The following is a 23,884-nucleotide window of genomic DNA, read 5'->3' as shown; positions in this document are numbered from 1 at the left end:
CAGGGCAGTCTCAACTCATGAATGGCCACATTGTTGGGTACTCTCCCTTCATGTTGTAAGTCAGAAATGGAAAGACATGGACACGGACCCAAACCTGGGCTAACTGCACTGGCAGAGCCAAGAAAAACCAGGAATGCCCCAAAGGCGCCTGCCTCCGCTTCCTCTGCAGACCTTCAGGCCACTGGAAGGGATGCGGGCAGCTTCCCCTCGCGGGAGAAGATTTCAGCAGCCGCCAGCTCACTCCCGAAAGATAGTCCTCGAGGTCTCATCCGAGCCGTGGAGCTGGAGAAGCAGGCGTTCTTCCCACGGACCGTGGATCCGACTGCCTGCAGAGCCCAGTCAGAGACCCCCGCCCCCGCCACGCCACGCCACCCGGCACCACCCTCCGTCCCTGCTGGAAGGCGCCGCGGCCTCGGGTACCATCCCCGATTCTCCAAGCAGGATGCATGCAGAAGGAGCGGGCAGCGGCTCCGAATGGATCTGCAGCCGGAGCCTCTGAGAGCCTCCTCCACACATCTGCTTCGACTCACCCAGTTCTGCGCGTTATTGCTCAGTTTGACTTTCTTGCACAGGCTACCGGGGACCTCCATGGCTTACAGAGCGCGCGCGGGTGCCGGGATTCTCAGCGCCGTGAGCGAAGCCAGAGGACCTGAGGCCGGCGGGGGCGGGGCGGGAAGGCGGGGCCTCCTCGCGACGGGGCTGGCCCGCGCTGTCGTAGGCACGCGCTCGTGCTCGTGGCTCTGACTGCGCGCCGCGTCGGCCGCGCCTCCGAAATGGGTCCGGGGCAGAGGTGTGCGGGGTGGAGCGACCAGAGGCAGGAGTTGGGGGCGGGCTTCAGGGCGCGCACCGACGCGAGCGCGCACGACGCTCCTCCCTCTGATTCTGAGGAAGGGGCGGAGCCTGAGAAGGTAGTCGTGGAACTTCCCCCGTCCCTCTCTGACTCGCTCCTTGAGCTGCGCATGCGTGGAGGCTGGACCCGGGTCCCAAGCCCAGACCTAGAGACAAGGAAGATACCAGGCTCCCAGCTCCGCTGCTGTTTACTAGAAAGAAGACGTGGACGTGGTCTCCCGCCCCTGTCTTTTCCTCCATAAGCCCGGTCACCAGTTTCCTATCTTCCAAATCTGTGCTCATCTCGCCTTGGGCACATATAAAAAGGAATTTTCCAGCATCTCAAAGAGAAGATTTAACAGCTTGTTGTCCACACATTCCCCTTCGTGTTGAAATTCTGCCCAACAATTAAAAAAAAAAAAAAAGTCAATACACCATCGGTAGTTAACATCTCTTCTGGTTTTAGCGGTTATCTGCCAGGTGCCTCCGTCCCCACTAGAAGACATCTCTTGAGGAGATTTCTGTCAGGTACTTCTCACCGGCCAAGTCAAGAAGGGGCATGTATTTTATTAGCTTCTCATGAAATCCTTAGAGGAATGAAATCCAGGCTGAGGGAGAGCCTTTGGTTACCACTGAGTGGAATGCCCATCTGTAGAGGACATGTTCAAACTCACCTGAGAATTCCGTGGCTACTTCACCTGAGGATGGGCTGGGGATGGAGGGAGCTTCCTCTGAGAGTTACCTTCCTTTCCACTTCCGTGGACAGAGGAGCCTGCGGGCTACAGTCCCTGGGGTCGCAAGAGTCAGACTCGACTTAGCGGCTAAACCACCACTCTCAGGGCTTTTCCGTAGCTTGTCCCTAGCACCAAAATAGTTGTTTGCAGCGCTTGCCCATAACCCAGTGCCCTCCCCTACACGCGCACACCACTCACTAAGACCTGACCTTACTTCCTCTTCGTTGGAGGACAAAAGGAAATGAAAAATGCCCACCAAACTGAGAAGATATCTTGCAGCTGAAAAAAATGAGACAGGCAGCTCAATGTAGTCAGTGAAAGTGAAAGTCGCTCAGTAGTGTCAGACTCTTTGCAACCCCATGAACTGTAGCCCACCAGGCTCTTCTGTCCATGGAATTCTCCAGGCAAGAATACTGGAGTGGATTGCCATTCCCTTCTCTAGGGGATCTTCCTGACCCAGGATCGAACCCGGGTCTTCTGCACTGCAGGCTGTCTCTTTATTGGCGAGCCACCAGGGGAGCCACTGGATCCTAATGATTATTAAATAGCATCTAGTAACTACACAGCTCTTGATGACAGTAAAATGATCTACTGCAGTGTACAGTTCTGGGTAGGGTCAGTGGAAGGATAGGAACTTGTACATGCCCAAGTTGGCATCAGTTATGCTGACAGTCATACATTCTTAGTAGTTAGCAAACCAGTCCCCTGTTTATTTACCCTACTGCTGCTGTCTTAGTGTTAGGCCTTCCCCATATCCAGGAAGAATCACAACTAATCTCTCTATAGGCATCTTGTGCTTCTACTGCCCACACACTCCATTCTTGTCATTGCGGTCAGAGTAGTGTCTCTAAAAATTTGATCCTCAAATTGTCAATGGTTCCTTATAGCCTTTTCTTTGGGGATTCTTCATTTACAATCTGTACATAGAACTTAATTTCAGTGAATTTCTGGACTCTGCCAATAACAGACTGAGTTTGGAAGAGGATCCCAAGCTTCAGATGAAAACACAACACCACACCTGGAATCAGCCATTTCTCTAAGGAGACCCAGGATTCCTGGTTTTCAGAAGCAAATGTTTTTTAGGTATCACAATCTAGGCTTCCAGGAGTGTTTAATGCTTCTGAGTTAGTCAATATTTATGGACTTTTTCAGGTAAAATGTATCATAAGTTTACATTGATACTATCAATTCAAATTTATTGTTTCAGACATCATGCAAATGAGCCTGAAACAACTTGTCAAATCCAAAACAAGGAATTGTCAAAAAAAAAATAAAAAAACAGTATGATTATGTAAAAAGGACTCAGAAGCCAAATGGAAGAAGCTTTCCTCTGTCAAAATTACACAATTAGGGACTTCCCTGGTGGTCCAGTGGAGAAGAATCTGCCTCCAGTGCAGGGACACAGGTTCGATCCCTGGTCCAGGAAGATTGCATATGCCTCAGGGCAACTAAGCCTGTGCACCACATCCACTGAAGCCCAGACACCTAGAGCCCATGTTTCACAACAAAAGAAGCCAGCACAACAAGGAGCCTTTGCACTACAACTGGAAAGTAGCTGCCACTCACTGCAACTAAAGAAAGCCCTTGCAAAACAACAAAGACCCCACACAGCCAAAAACAAATAATTAAAAATAAAATTACACCATTAGAGGACTAAAGGGGGTAAAATCTACAAGGTATTGAAACAAATCAAATACGTTTAAATCTAGATGTTCATAATGATGACAATTTAAAAAGAACTCATTGTAATCCTTGGAAGATGCTAATAAACCTACTCATCATTTTGAAAACTGACAAAAGGAAAATACTAAGCATTTGCTAATTGTACCATGCACTAACTGTAACTCAGGTAATGAAAAAGTTGATGAGAGCAATTTTTCCTCTGTAGACATACAGCTAATAAATTCAGAAAGAAATATAAGTTTATAATATTTTATACCATTAAATGAAATAATAAAGGCAATGATCATCAATGGCTGCTAAATCATGAAAATAAAGAACAAATTAGAACTTTTTTGCTTCCTGAAAGTATTAATGCCCTCCCAAAAAGTCAAATCTGATTCTAATAAAGTCTTCAGGTGACAGCTTTTTATAGTTAATGCAGAGGAAAGAGGAAGATGTAAAATCAGCATAAATACAATCAGTTGAGTCCAAACTGTGGAAAACTCTGCATCATTAATGACCTGACTGTTCAGTAACTCAATGGTTGGAAAAAATAAACAAGGAAGAACTAAACATTAAAAGATAACATGAAAAATAAGCAATTGAAATACATAAACTAATTTGAACACTGCTTCAAACAAAAAAATCTTTTTTAACACAGGAAATTTTTTAAAGAGTCCCTAGACTTTTGATATTAAAGACTTAACTTTTTCTGTTGTGATAAAAGTGTTGTTATTATTAAAGGAGTAATTTTAGAGAAACATATTGAAAGATTTACCAATGAAATGGCAATGCCCAAAAGTATTCAGGAAACAAAACTGGGCTCCTGGAAATTAAAAACAAGATAGTAGGAGTGGAAGAAAGGTGTCGATATCTTCCAGATGCAGAGCAAAAAACCCAAAAGATGAGAAATATTAAAAGAACAGTCTAGAAAATTTAAGATTCAAATATTAGGAGTTCCAGAAAGAAAAAGCTCACCAGAGGAAATAACTAAGAAAATTATTCAACAAAATTTCCTGTCACTGAAGGACTTCAGACCTTCCCTGAATGTCCAACTAAACAGATAAATATCAAGCACACAAAGCACTGTGAAATTTCCAAATGCTGTTCCCCAGCGCTCTGAAATTGTTTGGAAATCCTACAAGCTTCCAAGGAGAAGGAGAGTTCACAAACAAAGAATGAGGAGTGAAAATGGACTGAAGCTGGCTCTCACTACAATGAATGGCTGAGAGAAATACGGCTGGGGTGCCATACTCAGCCCTGCAGCTGAGTATGAACCCACCCCACCTCTGCTGTCTCCCTCACACACTTAGCAGTTGATAAAAAGCAGACTCCACAGTCCTTTAATGCAGGATTTTTTCTCTCAAGATGAAAAAAATAGGAACTGAAGCTATCAAGAAAAACATCAAGAGCTAGAAAACAAATGCTCTAAAACAAAAAGTATTTCCATGAAAAACAAAAAAGAAAAGAAAAAAATGTTTCCAACCTAGAATTTGGAATTATCGTACACCCTCTCTTAAAGAAACCTGGGGGATATGCTTCGCTTAAATAGAATGAGGAAAAACAGCATTCAGAGAATAGGAGCTCCCACACAGGAAATAGCTGGAGGGAATTCTAATGAAGGGAGATCCCAGGATGACTGCTGTGGATCAGGTCTAGAGGATAATCATCCAGAAGCTTCTCCATGAAGTCAGAAAATCCTTGGAGAGCTCGGTTTAGGAAGATGAAATTGATAGAGCATCCGATGGGAGTGACATACTGAAAATAATTTAGACAGCTGACATAGTTTGGGATTAAATTAGTGATAACTCCTTAGAAAACCAAGTCATCAGAAAAGATACATTTATTGCATTCTTTCTGTACAAACTATATTTCAGAGTAATAAAATAATTGATAAGGAAGGGAAAGTTCGTATGGATAGAAATTTCAGGTAATAAATGCAGAAGGAATACTGGCATTTTAAAAAAATCGCCATTTTAAACATCTGACCAGGTAAAAGATATGAGCAGGCAGTAACCATTAGTAACTGATAAAAGTGTTAGGTGAAAGATAATGTGATGGCTAATTTTGTGTCAACTTGGCTGGGCTGAGGGGTGCCCATATACTTGGTTAAACATTATTCTGGGCGTGTCTGTGTTTCTGGGAGATATTAACATTTGAATCAGTAGACACTAAACTAGGTTGCCCTCCCTAATGTCGGTGATCCTCATCCAGTCAGCTGAAGGCCTGAATAGAACAAAATGATGTCTCTTCCACAACTAAAAGGTAACTCCTCCTGACTTACTTCCTTGAGTCGAGACATTGGTCTTTTTCCTGTCTTCAGAATTGAACTGAAACATTGGCTCTTGGGTCCCGAGCTTGCTATTTTTCATGCTGGAATATACACCATCAGCTCTCCTTCTCAGACATTTGGACTTGGTTTGGAACTGCACCATCTGCTGTCCTGGGTCTCCAGCTTACTGACCTCAGATCTTAGAACTTCTAACCATCCATGATCAGGTGAGCCAATTCCTTATGATAAATATCTGTCTATCCTATCGGTTCTGTTTCTCTGGAGAACTCTGACTAATACAGGCAGGCAAGGGAACTTTATAATGGAGAAATGAGGCTGACACTGCCTGCAGCCTCCTATCAGTCTTAGCATCTCTAAAATTGAGAAACAGCAGATAACATGTACCCTAAAAAGTGATGTAACAGGAAATACCCGGCACTATAGTGTTAGTTTGTGTTTTTCAGGAGGCAGGCATGGAAAGACAGATTCAAGTACAAGTCATTTATGTGGGAAGTTATCCCAGGAAACACCATTAGTGGAGTGATACAGAAACAAGAAGGTAGTCAAGTCAATAAAGAGTGTGCTATCAAGCGGTCATTGTGGGAGACTGAAGCTTATTTTCAGCAGGGAACTCTGAACTTGAACTTCAGAGTTCTGCACTTTGAACTTGTCCTTCAGGGTATATCACCTGAGAGAGCTAGGACAATTACACAACTCCCTTCAGTCATTACTTAAGGACCACTCCCAGGGAGTAGTCATTCTCTGGTACGTTTGGATTGCAGTGCACCTCAATGGAGAGGACACTAGTCCTAAAGAAAACTCTTATGAAAAGAGATGGCAGTGTATTCACAGGTGGAAGTCAAAATAGCCTGCTCCACAGTAGTAAGGGCTGAACAGACGTAGGTGGGCACCAGGAGTGTCTGCTAGAGCCACTTATGAAGTATTCTTTTTCAAAAAAGCATATTTCTACACTATCTCTTTTTTTATGTGAGAATTCTTCTTTTTAAAAAGACAAAAAACAATTTTTCAAAGAAAACCACACACGCCCACTTAAAAAAAAGAATAGAAAATGAAAAAAAGAAAAAGAAACTGTCTCTAGAAGAAAAATATCATGCTGGAAAGGAAGACTAATAATAGTTTTACTACATGGGTCAGCTCTAAATCACACGTAGACATAATAATGTAAACTGTGAACATAAATATTAACAAAATTGCACTATGACTAGCTGAAGAGGTTGAGGGGATAAAATTTGAGTGTGTCTGTGTGTGTGAGTGATGGTGATAGAAGAGGAGAGATAGATCCACATGTACCATAGTGAGAGAATAAGAGATATTGTGTAAAACATAAAGACCAAGAATAGTGGTGTATCTATTGTTTCAAGGGAATTCCAAGGAAGTTCACTAAAAGACTTGAATAGTTGCCTCCAGGGAAGGAAATTGGGGGAGAAGGGTAAGATGACTAAGGATTTGCTCTCTGTTTTAAAATTCCTTAAAAGATTATTTGACTGTATTAGGATATATCGTTTTGACACATGCATGCAAGAAACATTTTTTGGAAAAACTGAATTAGAAGTCAAATGAAGTGAGCCTGTTAGAACAACCCTTAAGATGTTTGACTTGAAAAAAGGAGCAGAGACATGGGATATAGTTGAAGGGTAATACAGAATCAAAATAAGATAATTTTTTTTTAAAAAAGAAGAAATTAGAGTAAATTGTATGCTGATGAGAATGATCCAATGGGGGGGGGCGTGGGTAACTGATGGATGGAGGTCCTTGTGACTGTGAACCAGAGCATAAATAAAGCTGGACCTTTGACGGACAGTAAGTCATTTCTGCAAAATAAGCTAAAAGGAGAAGAGGGGCAGAGATGCCAGTTCATTTGTGTAGGTGGTGGGAAGATGAGGGGATTTCCACTGAAGGCTTTTATTTTCTCATTTAGTATGAAGCAAGACTATTAGTGAGAAAGGACCATCTTTAAGAACTATTGCTCTATGTAATGGGTGGGCATTCCTGAATATCTATAACTAAGTAATTAACTGAAGGCATTAGCTCTCTCTTGTAATTTAACTATGTATTTCAAATGTCATCAAAACTGAAAGAAAAAAATTAAATATTTTAAGCTAAACTGAGGAGGTATAAAAGTTAGGAAACCTGGAGCAAAGTATATTTTAACCCTTTGGGTACACAGGTTCTTTCAGTGAGAGAGTAATAGGTAAGTAAGCTTGGTAATATTGTTAAGTCAGTCACCCTGGTGATATCAGAGCATCAGTCTTAGGAGTTCTGGGAGAATTGAAAAGATGCTGCACAAGCCAGAGGTAAATGATCATTAGGATCTCAGTCACCCTCCACATTCCATTGTTAAATCCTTACCAGCTGAGAAACTGGTGTGGTGGTTTGGAAGCAGCCAGGAATGTTTGGTTTCCATCTGGAGGGAATCACCACAGATTCGGGAAAGTTCCTTTAGAGATTCTGGGACTTGTGAGAAGATTTCTAATTCATTTTTAGAGTGAGCAAAATACTGTTTTGTTTGCCTCCAGTCATAGCGTTCCATTTTCTCCATATTTTGTTTGTGGAGAAAATACATGAAGGTAAGTAAATGTCTTCTCCACCAGAGGGATTTTATTGAATAAAGAAACAAGACTGAAAGAAACCTTAAATCATCACTTATCAATTTCATCTGAAGCATTTCCTTGTGGTTAACTTTATTTTTTCCTTAGGAAAAAGTCCCCAGATAGTGGATTTCATAAGACCAGTTGCTAAAAATTATGTTTTAAAATTGTGGCTTATTCATAATTCAGAGGAGATCTTCAGAGAGAGTGGAAATAACTTGCTAGACATCTAGGTTTTCTACTAAATATATGACTTTGGGTAAATCGTGCAAATTCCGGTGGGATGGGGGAGCAGTTGGATATATTTATCTCAAAGGATTCTTCTCCTAAAATTATTCTAGGTTAATTTGTATGTTATCTATACCTGTAAATAATTTAATCAAAACCACAAATTGTCTTTAAGTACCTTATGTTCTGTAAAGCATTGTGTTAATAACTTCTGTATGTTAAAGTAGCGAAGTAGTGAGTAATAGGATACAGCAGCAAACACAGCACAGATTCTTTCCCTACATTCTTTCAACATAAATATTGAGATTCATTCATATTATTGTGTGTATCAGTAGTTCATTCCATTTTATTGCTGGTTAGTACTTCATTGTATGTTGTTATGATTTGGTCAAACTGACATTTGTTAAGTGGAACATAGGGTACTGGATGAGTTGTGGCTCAAGTAGAGACAAAAGAGATTGAAATAGAGAGTTTATTACTCACAGGTCCTGAACAAAGTACACGGCACACCTTAAGGGGTCACACGGGGAGGTCAAGGCAGGATGGAGGCAGGGTGCGGCACGTGCCTTTATTAGGGTTTGCGGGTGAGTGTTTTGGGGTCAAGGCTGTATTGGTTGATTCAGTGAAATAAGTGAGGTTTTGGTAAGCGCTATGTGTATTTTGCCCAAAGCCAAGGTTTTTTACTCTGGCTAGAGGGGACATGATTTCTTCTGGTGGAGTTCCAGGTATTTTTCTCTGTCCTGCATTAGTTTCCTGCTTGCCTGTGCTCAGGTGGACTTCCTGCCGCCCCTGGAGCTTTCTCTATGGTCACTCTCTCCTCTCTTGCGCTCCACTCCTTGGAGGCTGGATTCCCAGCGCCATTTCCTTAACTCAGGGGAACTCCTGGCCTCTGGGGCTCCCCCTGCCTGCATTGTAGCTTCAAAGCTCTCTCCTAGTTAAGCCAAGGCAATTATAGGGCTTACCTTATTTATTTCCTCATCTCTCAGGAACCACTGCCCTGCATTTCCTGGTATCTACTGTCTGAAAATCATTGTTTCATATATTATCTTGTTGGGTTTTTTAAAACCTGTTTCGGGTGGGATAGTACATCCAGTCTCTGACAATTCATCTGCCCAGAAGGAGGAGTTGCTTTTATGTGGTTACTTCTATAGTCACAACTTCTTTGCTTTTTTCCTTTCACCATTTAAATGTACATCCCTGGATGGTGTAATTTAATATTACCAATTTCAAAAGTATGATACATCTTTAAGACTATTTTATTCTGTAAATTTACTTCTCCATCCTCTTCCATTCCTTACAGTGTCACTACAGGGAAGTGTGGTGCTGAACTGAGTAAATTTGGAAAAGAGTAGAATCTGTAAAACCAAAGGCAAAAGGAACTACACATAAGCACTGTATGCTAGTTGATAAAGCCATTCCACATGAGTGTATGGGTTAATAATTCTGATGTTACTGTACATGTACAGTGGAATTAAACAAGTAAATGGATGGCACGAAGTGGGAGTCAACTTTACATATAGATCATCATTTATAGATATGTGTATATGCATAAGTGATACGTGCATATATAGTTCTTTGCTTTGTCAAATGAAAAAGCTCTAAAGAAACAACACTCCACTCATCATAACAAGTATACCTAATGCCCAGATCTTGGTTTCTTATGCCACTTGCAATAACAGTAACCAGAGTTCCTTGGCATAATAGCTGACCTAAAGACTAGCAAAGAAATATACAAGATGAGCCTGGAACATATAGTGACAGAAAGTGAGGGAGTACAAAAAACAAAGCAAAACAAACACAACAAAATACCACATTCATGTCATTCTGTCAAAGGAGCACAAGAGCCAAGTGAAAGAGTTCCCATGGCCAAAGATGGAACAACAATTTGAGCAACAAAGCAAAGTAGTATTGGATTATCATAAGTATAAAATAAATATCTGTGAGTCCATATTGATAAATAAATGGTTGAATAAATAAATAAGTGGGAGAAGAGATATCTCCTATGAAGAATTCCAAATAATTTATGTAGATACTCAAATCTCAAGGTCAGGGACCATAAATCTTCACTCCTTAAATGTGAGCTATGCATACCTCCTTCCAGATGTACATTATGGAAATAGAGAGAAAAAAAAAACTTTACAGCTAGTAAACTTGACAGATGCTACCTCAGTCAGGTAATCAGGATTGACATCAACCATGATAAGTCATGTTGATGGTTGGTAGTCTTATTATGATGTGATGTGATGTGATGTGATGTGATGAAAATGACACTTCACCTCTGTGATCTTCCTCCAAAGCCCATGGCTCCAGTTGAATCATAAGAAATACATCAGACAAATTCCAATAGAGGGATAACCTACAAAATGCCTGACCAGTACTCAAAACTGTCAAGATAATCAAAAACAAGGCAAGTCTGATGGCCAGCAAACACTTAAAAAGATGCTTAACGTCAATCACTATTAGAGAAGTGAAAATCAAAGCTACAATGAGGTATCAACTCACACCAGTCAGAATGGCCATCATCAAAAAATCTACAAACAATAAATGTTGGAGATGGTGTGGAGCAGAGAGAACCCTTTTGTACTGTTGATAGGAATGTAAATTGATGCAGCCAGTATGGAGAAAAGTATGGAGGTAAAAAAACTAAAAACTACCACATGACCCAGAAATCCCACTACAGGGCATATACCCTGAGAAAACCATAGTTCAAAAAGACACATGTACCCCAGTGTTCATTGCAGCACTATTTACAATAACCAGGACATGGAAACAGCCTAGATATCCATCAACAGATGAACGGATAAAAAAGATACGGTTCATAGAGACAATGGAATATTACTCAGCCATAAAAAGAATGAAATTGGATCATTTGTCATTATGTGGGTGAATGTAGAGTCTGTTATACAGAGCAAAGTAAGTCAGAAAGAGAAAAAGAAATATATATTAATGCATATATATGGAATCTAGCAAAATGATACAGATGAACCTTTTTGCAGGGCAGGAATAGAGATGCAGATATAGAGAAGAAACACATGGACACAGGGGAGGGAGTGGGAAGGGGAGGGAAGGATGAATTGAGGGTAGCACTGACATGTACACCACCGTGTGTGAAATAGATTGCCAGTGGGAAGCTGCCATAGGCCACAGGGAGCTCATCTCGGAGCTCTGTGCTCACCTAGACAGGTGAGATGGGGGCAAGAGATGGTTCAGGAGAGAGGAGACACATGTGTACTTACAACTGGTCCATGTTGTTTTACAGGAGAAACTAACACAGCATTGTAAAGCAATTATACGCGAATTAAAAAAAAAGAAGAAGGAAAGTCTGAGACACTGTCACAGCCAAGGGGACCCGAAGGCGACATGACAGCTAAATGCAGTGTGATATCCTGGATGGGACCCTGGGGCATAGAAAGAAATTAGGCAAAAACTAAGGAAATCTGAGTAAACTGTGCACTACAGTTGATAATAAAATATCAGTATTTGTTCATTAGCTGTAACATCGTACCCTGTAAGGTAAGTGTTAACAATAGGGAAAACTGGGTGTGCGGGTATTTGTGAACTCTCTGTACCATCTGCTTAATTTTTTTTTTTTAATTTTTTTATTAGTTGGAGGCTAATTACTTCACAACATTTCAGTGGGTTTTGTCATACATTGATATGAATCAGCCATAGATTTACACTTATTCCCCATCCCGATCCCCCCTCCCATCTCCCTCTCCACCCGATTCCTCTGGGTCTTCCCAGTGCACCAGGCCAGAGCACTTGTCTCATGCATCCCACCTGGGCTGGTGATCTGTTTCACCATAGATAGTATACATGCTGTTCTTTTGAAACATCCCACCCTCACCTTCTCCCACAGAGTTCAAAAGTCTGTTCTGTATTTCTGTGTCTCTTTTTCTGTTTTGCATATAGGGTTATCGTTACCATCTTTCTAAATTCCATATATATGTGTTAGTATGCTGTAATGTTCTTTATCTTTCTGGCTTACTTCACTCTGTATAAGGGGCTCCAGTTTCATCCATCTCATTAGGACTGGTTCAAATGAATTCTTTTTGACGGCTGAGTAAAATTCCATGGTGTATATGTACCACAGCTTCCTTATCCATTCATCTGCTGATGGGCATCTAGGTTGCTTCCATGTCCTGGCTATTATAAACAGTGCTGCGATGAACATTGGGGTGCACGTGTCTCTTTCAGATCTGGTTTCCTCAGTGTGTATGCCCAGAAGTGGTATTGCTGGGTCATATGGCAGTTCTATTTCCAGTTTTTTAAGGAATCTCCACACTGTTTTCCATAGTGGCTGTACTAGTATGCATTCCCACCAACAGTGTAAGAGGGTTCCCTTTTCTCCACAGCCTCTCCAGCATTTATTGCTTGTAGACTTTTGGATACCATCTGCTTAATTTTTCTGTAAATATAAAACTGTTTTAATAAAATGAAAGAATCCTGACACCATAGAGCAAACATGCTCCTTTCTTGTGCTAAATTCCAAATATGGGGCTTCCTCGACGGTCCAGTGGTTAAGAATCCACCTGCCAGTGCAGAGAACATGAGTTTGATCCCTGCTCCGGAAGATCCCACATGCCCCAGAGCATCTAAACCCATGCGCCACAATTACTGAGCCCTTGCTCAGAGAAGAGCCTTCGCAAGGAGAGAAGCCACTGCAATGAGAAGCTCGCACCCCACAACTAGAGAATAGCCCCCTCTCGCTGCAATCTAGAGAAAGCCTGTACATGGCAGCAAAGACCCAGCACAGCCAAATACATACATAAATAAATCTCTTTTTAAAAATCCTCAATGCTCACCATCCACTGACCCTGTTCAGACAGGAAGAGGCAAGTTCTGTGCATGCCTGGGTTCTGGCTTAAATTTCTTCTCCCTCATGTGGATTGCAGCCCTGCCCACTGATTGATTTGGTGTTCAAATGTCGATATTCTGTCTCTTCTCACTGACATTGTTGGCTTGGCATTTTTGTGGCCTTACACTGAATTTTCTGGGTGCTGTTCCCCACTCCCCCAGCCTCCTAATAAATACTGGAGCAGGTGGTTATATTCTGACTCTGCCTTAGACTAGTGGCCATCAGAACCTCTCTCCGGGCTTTCTACTATTCCCTAGAACAGTTCTGCTTTAGTAGCCAACTAAATTTGGCACAACAGCCCCAGCTTCACTGGTATCCATGTGCTTTCTCCTTCCACCTGTCACCTCCCTTCCATAATTAATTTCCTCATTCCTTTCTGGTAGTCAGTGGGGGAAAATAACATGTCCTGAACAGACTTTTCAGCATGTATTTCTGAGACTCCTAATAGAAAAATTCTCAGTCACATCTGGTTTCTTCTGTCTCTATTAACTAAAGAGTTCCCTACAACAGTTGAAAACATTTCCTGAGCCATTCATTTGCCAGCCTCCCCTACCATTCTGCTTATTGTTGGCACCACTAGTAGGAGTCATCCTTCAGGAGGGACATGTTACAGTGGCATTTCTCTCCTGAGAAGATGATTGAATAGAGTGTTTTCTTATTCTGAATAAGATAGCATAAGGCCTCGCTTCCTGACTTCATGTACTAGGCTCTTTCAGATAGTAAGACATAGAGACGCACTTGGGCTACCTCAGTTAATGGGGTTTCACTTTAAATATGGGTGGAGAAAGGGAAATAGGAAGTGTTTTCAGCAGCCACACAACCAGGATAGTGAAGAAACAGCATCCTAGGGCTCCATGTAATGGAAACTCATTTGTTCTCTGCTTCTGTTTCTACTGCTCCTACCCCTAACAATGAACTGACTGATTTTCCCACATTCAAACTATCCAAGGGACAGGATCTAACTTGGTCTGCCTATCACAACCCAATTTAGACTACTTTTGTAAAAGCTCTTGTGCTAGGCTGCAGCACAGCGCTCTTGCTGGCCAGCCTGTAGATAACTGCCTTTGGGTCAGATGCCCACACAAGTCTACTCACCTGCAACCAGGAGATGGGGGCGTACAGACTAAAGTACAACAATTAATTCATTAGGAAACAGCTAGATGGGGAGTTATAGGTCAGGAAGAAACTCAGAATCACATGCTCCTTTCTCACATAATAGCCTGTTTTTCACAAAGTTTCTTCCTTCGGAAACACCAGTTCTTAGTAATGTTCATGTATGTTTTGAAAAAAAAAAGAAAAGGGGGGAATGTCCCAGGGTAAAGCTCATTCAACAGATATTTATAAGTGATTACTAAGTACCAGGCATGGTTCTATGCACTTAAATGCTTGGGAAATGCCAGGTTAAACAAAATCAATATTTTGTATATTGCAAAATCCTTACTGCTTTTAGGATTCCATTATACACCCAAGAGAAGGGCTGTCATTTGCACTGTCACCTGAAAGGCGTTTCTTCAGCTGCAGATAACACAAAGGATGCATCTGGAGAAAAATTCAGTTTTGCCCTTGAAGATCCAGGAAATGATATTGTCTAAGGACACATAGACTGATGTAGCTAAACTCCACAGGGTACCTCCACTCCCTTCTGAATCTTTCATCCTAGTATTCACTCCCTGTGTAGTCTCCCACACTGGATCCAGGCTGACCCTGTGATTTACTTTGGCTGATGGAATGTGGCCAAAGTGACTGTGTATCAGTTCAGGCTTACACCTGGCAACTTAAGGAGTCTGGCCACCTTGCCGGAAGAATTACACAGAGACGCACAAGGAGAAGACCAAGGAACCCAGCCAGCAGGGGGAACCAAAGCACCAAGTATCTGACCCTACGAGAGCCACTCCAGCCGATCAGTCCAATCTATCCGAGTCCAAGTGACTACTGTGAGTGAAGCAGGCATCCTGGATATTCCAGTCCAGTACTAGTAGTGAAATCAATAAGCCATAGACAAATCCCAGTCCACAAATTGTGCGCGCTCAGTCATGTCAGACTCTTTGCAACCCCATGGACTTTTGCCCACCAAGCTTCTCTGTCCATAGGATTCTTCAGGCAAGAGTACCAGAGTGGATTGCCATTTCCTTCTCAGGAATGTGAGGCATAACAAAACGGTGGTTGTTTTAAGCCAATAAGTTTTGAAGTAAAATTTAAAAAACAATAGATAAAAAAAATATATTAAATGTTTTGGAAAAAGTATTGCATAATCTTAACATATTGTGCCTAAACTATATTTGTAAACACATGTGTCTGCTTCAGAAATGACCTATTTTAGAGGAAATACATTATTTATTTATAAATATTTAAATAATTTCACTGTTTACTGAAGGAAAGTTACAGGGCTCAAAATAGCCTGGAGTTAAAACTCCCCACCATTCTATGCAAAACAAAAAACCCGCCTACCTGAAGAAAAAAAATGGACATTAAGGTTGATTACTCCCAGCTCCCAGCCAGTCCAGCCTCTGGCCCATCTCCAGAATTCCTTGCCCCAGCAGTTTAAGAGATAACTACTCCGAACAACCTTGGAGAAGAACAGGCCCCCTTAAGACGGTAGATTTCCACGTATATGCCTGTATGTACTTACTCTTTTCTTGGGTTACTGCAGCAGCTCACTAATCTGACTGCTGCCCCTTCTCATCTCATTAAAAGTGATCTGTTCCTCAGCATGTATACTATCTATGGTGAAACAGATCACCAGCCCAGGTGGGATGCATGAGACAAGTGCTCGGGCCTGGTGCACTGGGAAGACCCAGAGGAGTCGGGTGAAGAGGGAGGTGGGAGGGGGGATCGGGATGGGGAATAAGTGTAAATCTATGGCTGATTCATATCAATGTATGACAAAACCCACTGAAATGTTGTGAAGTAATTAGCCTCCAACTAATAAAAAAATTTAAAAAAAAAAAAAAAAAAGTGATCTGTTCCTGTAAAGTGATGGTCTCATTCTTTTTCTGAACCTTGCCTTCTCTAACTCCTTTACCCTACATTTACTACAATCATTTGTCTTCATTTCCTTTTGAACAGGCTTCCCATGTGGCGCTGGTGGTAAAAGAACCCACCAGCCAATGCGGGAGACATAAGATGCAGGTTCCATCCCTGAGTCGGGAAGATCCCCCAGGAGGAGGGCATGGCATCCCACTCCAGCATTCTTGCCTGGGAAATCCCATGGACAGAGGAGCCTGGTGGGCTACAGTCCATGGGGTTGCAAAGAATTGGACATGCGTGACTTAGCACACACACACACTTTTGAAAATAACCACTTTATCAGTAAAAATCACAAGTCAAATACATAAAGGAAGTTATAAAATATTTAATCAGAGAGAAGCCAATTTAATTGTGCATATTTCTTACAGAAAACAAAATTAAAAACTTTCATACTATAAGGAACCAAGAAATTGGATTGAACCTGAGACATCTATTAGTTTTTAATAGGCAAATCTAATTTAAAAGTGTGTATGCTTATTTTCTGCTGCAACAAATATCAATAGCAATTAGGAAATTATAAATTCATAACATAAAACAAGGTCTTAATTTCAGAGATAGGACATTATCCTGTTATTTAGAAGCTTGGGGATACTCAGGATTTGCCCTAAGAATATAAAGTGCTAACCACAGTTAAACACAGTTCTCTTTCTTTCCTCCTCCTCCTCCTCCTCTCCCCTTTCCTTCTGCCCAGCCTTCCCTCGTCTCTAATCCTTTTCTCCCCTGATGTCCAGAATACTAGGTAGGTCACACTGATCTGGGTCTTTGTAAGGTGGTATTCTGAGAAACACACAGACTCATTTCACATAAGATAGTCAGAAGACCAGATGCTGCATTGTGTGTATATGTGTGTATGTGTTAGTCACTCAGTTATGTCCAACTCTTGCGACCCCATGGACTGTCAGGCTCCTCTGTCCATGGAATTTTCCATGCAAGAATACTGGAGTGGTTTGCCATTTCCTTCTCCAGGAGATCTTCCTGACCCGGGGATTGAACCATTGAATGTGTCTCCTGCATCTTCTATATTAACAGTCGAGTTCTTTACCACTGCACCACCTGGGAAGCCCCTGAACTTTATCCTGCTGGTGCCTTAATCTTGGACTCACCAGCCTCCAGAACCCGGACAGAGGAAGGTCTGTTTATCAGCCACTCAGTCTGAGGCATTTTATTACAACCAACTGAACAGACCAAGATGGAACATATGTCTATAGTTTCTCCAGGGCACTCATTTATGTCTCATTTTGTAATTTATGCAGAAAAACAACTCAAGAATTAGATTCTTAATATATCTAGATGCAGTACAGTACCTTTAACAAAATATTTCCCCCAAAGTACATTAGATTTACATTAGTGATAATGATCTGTCTCCGTCAATACAACAGCTGCTCGTAAGTACAGTGGAAACTGATTTATGATTAGAAGAAGGAGGACAGGTAAAACTAGGCGCTGAAAGCTAAAAGATGAATCAAAGTGAGGTACTATTGTTATTTGATAGTGCTCATAAATTCTTACAGAAGACAGAGAGTTGCAAGTCTGCCTGAACTTACGTTACTCCTCTATTAAACATGTATGTACATCCCATCATTTAACCTGTAATAGTCAGATGTAGGAAAAAAATGGAAAGGTCAAACCTATAGAGACACATAGGTTAAAAAGAAACAAAATTAATCCAACTAACCCATATGCTGACCTCCAAACACCGGGATGTAAGAAACAGAAAAATATGTCTCTGCTGCATTCAAGAGTAAATCTAGATAAAGCAAAAAATACAGAAAAATACATGCAAGTATGTTCTCTCTCATCAAATCATAAAAAGGTCATTTTGTCTAAAGGGAAAGAAACCAAGAGGAATAAAACCTTCAATATAGTTACTCTGTTTTCCCTCACCTAGTGTGTGTTTGCTTGTGCATATGCATATGTGGTATGTGCACACCTATGTAAAAACAAGCCCAAGTTTTTTTCATTTGGACATCGAATTAAGAGATACCATAAATATTTGTTAATCAGAGTTATTAGAGAAAAATTTGTAGTAATGAACTATTTTATTTACCTAATAAAATGAGTCAAGAGTCTTGATTGCAAGTAACTGAAGGTACTCAAATGGATTTAAGCAGAAAGTGACCTCACTGGCATAAGGAACTGAAAAATCCAGAAGCAATGCAAACTTCAAGCACAGCTGGTTCTCGGTGCTCACAGGATATTAGGACTCTGTTTATTTATCTCTTGCTCTGCTTTGCACTGTGTCAATGTTACAGGAAAGGTCTTATCAAAGAGCATCAGTTTAGTCAGCAGCAGCCCCAGGCTTGTGTCCTAGCCTAGCAACCACAGCAGAAAGAGAAGAGCCAGAGAAGGCAAGTGTATTCTTCTAGGAAATATCCTTAGATGAAGTCTCATTGGTCCGTCCTGGACAATGCTGCTGCTTATTCTAGAGCTAATCACAGAGCTGGGGAGGAGGGATGGTATGTGCATGTTCTGATTGGCAAAATTGAGCCTCAGACTTCTAGATCTTGGGCAGGAGTGGCAGGCCAGGAAATGGTATTCTCACAGAAATCATAGAGAAAGACAGGAAAAAAGGATGATTCACTGAGGAAAATTGGGGATTCTTTTACCAGCATAAAGAAGAATGGATACTTGCAAAGCAGCATCTTCATATTAACTGGCTTAATTTCTTTCTGTCTTACAAAAGCAGACAACAAGCTGGGGTGAGGGATCCAGCTGTTTGTGCTTGATAGTCATGTGAATTCTAGACAAGGGAGAGTTTTACCTAATGAAAATAAAAATAAATTCAAGAAAAGTGTAAGGACTATGGAAATGACAACTAGGTCTCAGAGAAATGTACTAGCAGAGCAACTGGTCCAAGAATCATATTACTGAGATTTTACAGTTGACTCCCTTTAAGTGCTTTTTCTGGTTTTCCACTAACACTCTTTCCATGTCTAGACAGTTTCCTGCCTTTTGATCCACCTCCATGTGGCAGAAGTCAGAAAACTCACTCCCTTGGCTCACTCACAACTGGGCTGCAGGCATGGAACCTAGGCTTCTCCAAGCACACGCAACCTCATGAGACATCAGACCATACATGAGCTATGTGGCAAGGCAGAGCTGCAGGAATTCCATTTTGAGGGGCAAAGGTAGCTGCTGAGATGTCATCTCCTGTGGTCAGAAGATGGAAGTCCTGGCATCTCAAGTCCACAGTGAGTGGTGTGCCCTGTAAGGTCTAGTTCCATTGAAGCCTTTACTGGTACAATGTGGTGATGTGGTTTGGGCATTGTTTCTGACTGTGTGGCCTCTCAACCTGGCTCTCTAGTCCTCCAAAGATTCGCTGAGCTATCTAATATCCCTTAGGAACTGTCTTTTTTTCTTCTTCTTAACCTAGCAAGAGCGGTTTGTTTGCTTTATAAACCAGGAGCCTGAGTAATGCACGCACTCCATTCCATTTGCTAGGGCTGCCATAACTGAGTACCCTAGGCGGGGCGGCTTAAACAGCAGAGATGTGTTTTCTCCTATTTCTGGAAGCTAGAAGTTTGAGGTCAAATTTTACCAGGGATGGTTTCTTCTGAGGCTTCTCCCCTCTACTTTTAGCTGGCTGTGTTTTCCCTGTCTTCACATGGTCTCGCCAGTAAGTGTTCACACCCAAATTTCCTTTTCTTGTTGGATTAGGGGCCCAATCCAATGACCTTCTATTAACTTAATTACCTCTTTGAAGACCTTATCTCTAAAGACAGCCACATTCTGAGGAACTGGGATGAGGACTTCAACATGTGAATGGGAAACGGGGTTGGGGTGACGCAACGCACCCCATACTAGTGACTACAGTTGCGCTGGTGACAGGAAGGAGGACCAACAGCTGAGAGAAGAAATTTACCACTACTGATGCTGCCGTACACACTCTACAAAAGAAAACACAGTGCTGTGATATTTTTACACCTAAGACACGCACCTACTAAACCTCAGCAAGAAAATAGCACAGGGGACTTCCCTAGTGGTCCAGTGGCCAAGAATTTGCCTTGGGATACAGGGGACTCAGGTTCAATCCCTGGACGGGGAACTAAGATCCCACATGCCCTGGGGCAAATAAGCCCACACGCAGCAGCTAGAGAACCAGCACATGGCAATGAAAGATCTCAAGTGCTGCAACTAAGATCTGATGCAGCCAAATAAATAAATAAATATTTTTAAAAAAGAACATGACACAGATGTAAAAGGGAAAACTGAGCAATTGTTAGATGAGTTTATCAGTTCAAACACCAGATCCAGATAGTAAAAATAATAAAATTTCGTCAGAATGCTTTGGATAGTTGACTAAACCTTCTAGCTAACATTACATGGTGACCCCAGCTCAAGTTCTATACTTACTTTAGAAGGAAGTGCATAGTATGTGGGTTAAGAGCATGGACATTGGAAACAGCTTCTTGGTTTAGACAAATCAATAACGAGGTTTTGCCACTTACCAAACTCTGTAAACTTTCTGTACCTCAATGTTCTCATGTTTAAAATGGGGGTAACAGAGTAATTATAGAAGTCAAATATATATTACATGCAAAGCATTTATAATAGCTGGTACTCACTAAGTCCTCAACAGATGGTAACTTTTCATTATCTAAAAGAAAAATCTTTCAAAAGTTGTAAACATACATTTTATTCTTTAAATTTCCCACCCAATACATTTCAAAGACTGCTGCTTTTCTACTGCTTCAAAGATTTGACCCTCTGCCTTCTAACATTCTTTATCTCCTCTAACGGGTCTTATGCATTTGCTGTTTTCTCTTTCCATTGTCTATTCTGCTTCATTGCAATCTTTACATGTACAATTACACATCTCTAGTAACATCCTCCTTTCTCTCCTTAATTTTAAAAACTTCTCAGTTACCTCTGAAAACTCTCTTGATCTCTGGCTCCAAAGAGTCACTACATTTTGAAATAATATGTTTAGATTACACTAATTTTGTGGGGCCAGTTCTAAAAGTGAACACTAGATGGCAACATTCCTATGTTGTGCTGTTTTCCCAGGACAGTTTCTGACCATGGCAAATGTTGAGAGCCTCAAAATGGGACTGCATGGTTCTTTGTTTGCCTGTTCGTTTTAAAAATCAAATAAGACTTTGGATCTCTCCATAAAGAATCTCTGTAGTGGCTCATTCTTGAAAACAGAGTATTCCTTTTGATATCTTTCATAATCACTAATCTTCACCTTTTTAAAAATTTTGTTTTTTTCCTTAAAATAACACAAATATAAATTGTCTATTTATTCATTGTACTGTATTATGCTTATATCATATTAAATAGATTTAGTTCTTTGATATAACTAATATATATATTTTTAATTTTATAGAGATTCAGAAATTATATTTTACATAATACACATAAAAGAAGAATGTTATTTTTTTTTTAACTTTCTTCATGGTTTCCTTTGGAAATTTGAGCTCAGGGACTGTAAAATAATAGCTGAGAATTTCCTGATAGTGAGGATGAAGGAGAGCAGAGATATGTTTTCTTTGAAAAGGGAATTATATAACTCTTCTAAATTTCCTTAGGAAATTAAAATGTTAACCAAGAAATTATCTCTGGTAAAATGAAAAATTTATTAAATAAAAATACATTTTATTGTAGTTAAGACAAGGAGTTTTTACTACAAAAGATTATGACTCCAAGATAAAAATAGACAAAGAATATGAAAGATGAACTAAAGATGTACAGATAGCCAATTACTGTATGAGAAAGTTGAAAATCACTAGCATTAAAAAAAAAAAAAAAGTAAAAATAACATTTTATTTTGCCAAAAACAACGTCTGAGGTTTTTTTTCTCCTCGATTCCTGGGTTGGGAAGATCCCCTGGAGGAGGGCATGGCAAACCCACTCCAGTATTCTTGCCTGGAGAATCCTCATGGACAGAGGAACCTGGGAGGAGGCTTCAGTCCATGGGCTGGCAGAGTTGGACACGACTCAGCTACTAAGCACAGCACATAGTGAGTATAGTTAACAACTTGCATTCAAATCGCAGCTAAAAAATCTACCTACCTATGTGACCTTGGCCAAATTTTTTGACCTCCCTCTCTGTTGCAGTTTTCTATTCCATAAAATGGGGTTGATCAGTAAAATGAGACTTAAATGATCTAATGAAAGTAAAGTTCTTAAAAGAGTACTTGGTTGAAAAAATACTTTGGGTATACTAGGTTAAAATACTTTATTAAAATTTTTAGAGAGTTATCTGGCACATATGGGCTTACCTAATTATTTAACAACTATGTTAGCACTATTTAAATGTGACTAGTATAACTGTTACAACTTGACTCGAGAATGGAGATTGGGTATAGAATCTTTACAGAAATAAACAACGGAGTTTAAAAAATTATAATAGAATTAAAGATGAGTGGGTAAAATAAGACTAATAGGAATAACCTGATCTGAAAAAGAAGCAAAAGGATTTTTTAGAAGTGCAATCATCAAAAAAAAAATAAATTTAAGGCAATAAACAGGTTAAACATGTATAGAAATAAATTCAGATACATCAATAATTATCATAAACATAAATGAATTAAATTTACCAGTTAAATGACTATACAACTGTGTTTTTAAAAATCCAGCTAAATACTGTTTGGAAGAGTGGGAAATAAAGCATAAAGACATATGTAGGTTGAAAGTAAAAGCAAGTGAAAAGACACGTGGTAGATTTTAACTAGAAGAAAGCTTTATGGCATGTTAGCATCGAAATAGGAGGGGTTTTTTGGGGTTTTGGTGGTGGGTGGGGCAGGGAGGGTTGTTTTGTTTTGTTGCTGCAAAAAGCTTTACTGTTTCCATTTGGTCCAAGGCTTGGGAGAGGGCTCCAGGGTGGTGAAAAATTGGCCTTGTGCCTGCAGGGAGAGGCTTCAGGCGGAAGCCCTGACACCAGAAGAGCTCCTCAAAGGCTGCTGGGCTTCCAAGGCTCCTTCCGACTAGTCATGCTGAATGGTAAGCCTTTGGAAGAGACACTCAGCCAGCCCAGCCTGGGGACCTGTCTGTCGCTGGAAGTTAGTCAGGAGATTGCCCATCTTCTCCGGGAGTTTCTCCTCCTCTTCTAGGAAGTGGCTCTCGAGGAAGCCACAGAGGTGGGGGTCTGCATGGGCAGATCGTTCTTCTCCATGAGTGCAGCTTCCACAGTGTCCTGGGTTTTACCCCCACTCAACTTGAGATGGCTTCTGCATGTCCTGGAAGAAGGTGCAGCCGCTGCCCTGGAGTTTCCTTTTCAAGAGAGGCTCAGCACCCTAATTCTTCTTGGCCAATTCCCTGAAACAGTGGCCCATGCCCTCCAAAGTCATGCTGTTGTGGTGGAAATAGAAGCCCAGTGGGGTATATGTAGGAGGCTGGCTGATGCAGTTGACCAGGCAGTTGAAGGCAGCCTCGACCTTGGTGGAATAATTCTGAGGAATCTTGGAATTCATGGTTAATCGGTAATAAAGAGCTAAACTCAACAATTGGTGTTGGCTGGTCCCAGAGGTCAAGGATGGCCGAGTGGCTGGTTCTAAAGTTGCGCTTGGAAGAGAAGCTGGAGGGTGGTCAGAGGCTGGAGCAAGGGACATCCCGGCATCTGTTGCATCAATACTGTTGAAGCAAGAGACAGACTGGCAGGACCACTGAGCGCACTGCCTTGAAATAGGTTTCATGACCAAAAATATGAAAACCAAAACCAAAA

The 23,884-nt window shown here is 41.1% G+C and overlaps 1 protein-coding gene across 1 annotated transcript in view; it reads right to left on the bottom strand.

Moving 5' to 3' along the window:
• Nucleotides 1-686, bottom strand: part of PAPSS1 (3'-phosphoadenosine 5'-phosphosulfate synthase 1) — a 111,034-nt gene extending 110,348 nt beyond the window's left edge. Inside the window, exon 1 of the mRNA XM_043870951.1 lies at nucleotides 531-686. Within this exon, the coding sequence (XP_043726886.1) occupies nucleotides 531-590 (60 nt within the window). The 5' untranslated portion in view covers nucleotides 591-686. The remainder of the gene's footprint in view (nucleotides 1-530) is intronic.
• Between the last annotated feature and the right edge of the window lie 23,198 nt (nucleotides 687-23,884).

Source organism: Cervus elaphus, chromosome 17, assembly GCF_910594005.1.
Source record: "Cervus elaphus chromosome 17, mCerEla1.1, whole genome shotgun sequence".
Lineage (NCBI taxonomy): Eukaryota > Metazoa > Chordata > Mammalia > Artiodactyla > Cervidae > Cervus > Cervus elaphus.
Note: the sequence above shows the minus strand (reverse complement) of the source record. Positions and strands in the feature narration are given on the sequence as shown.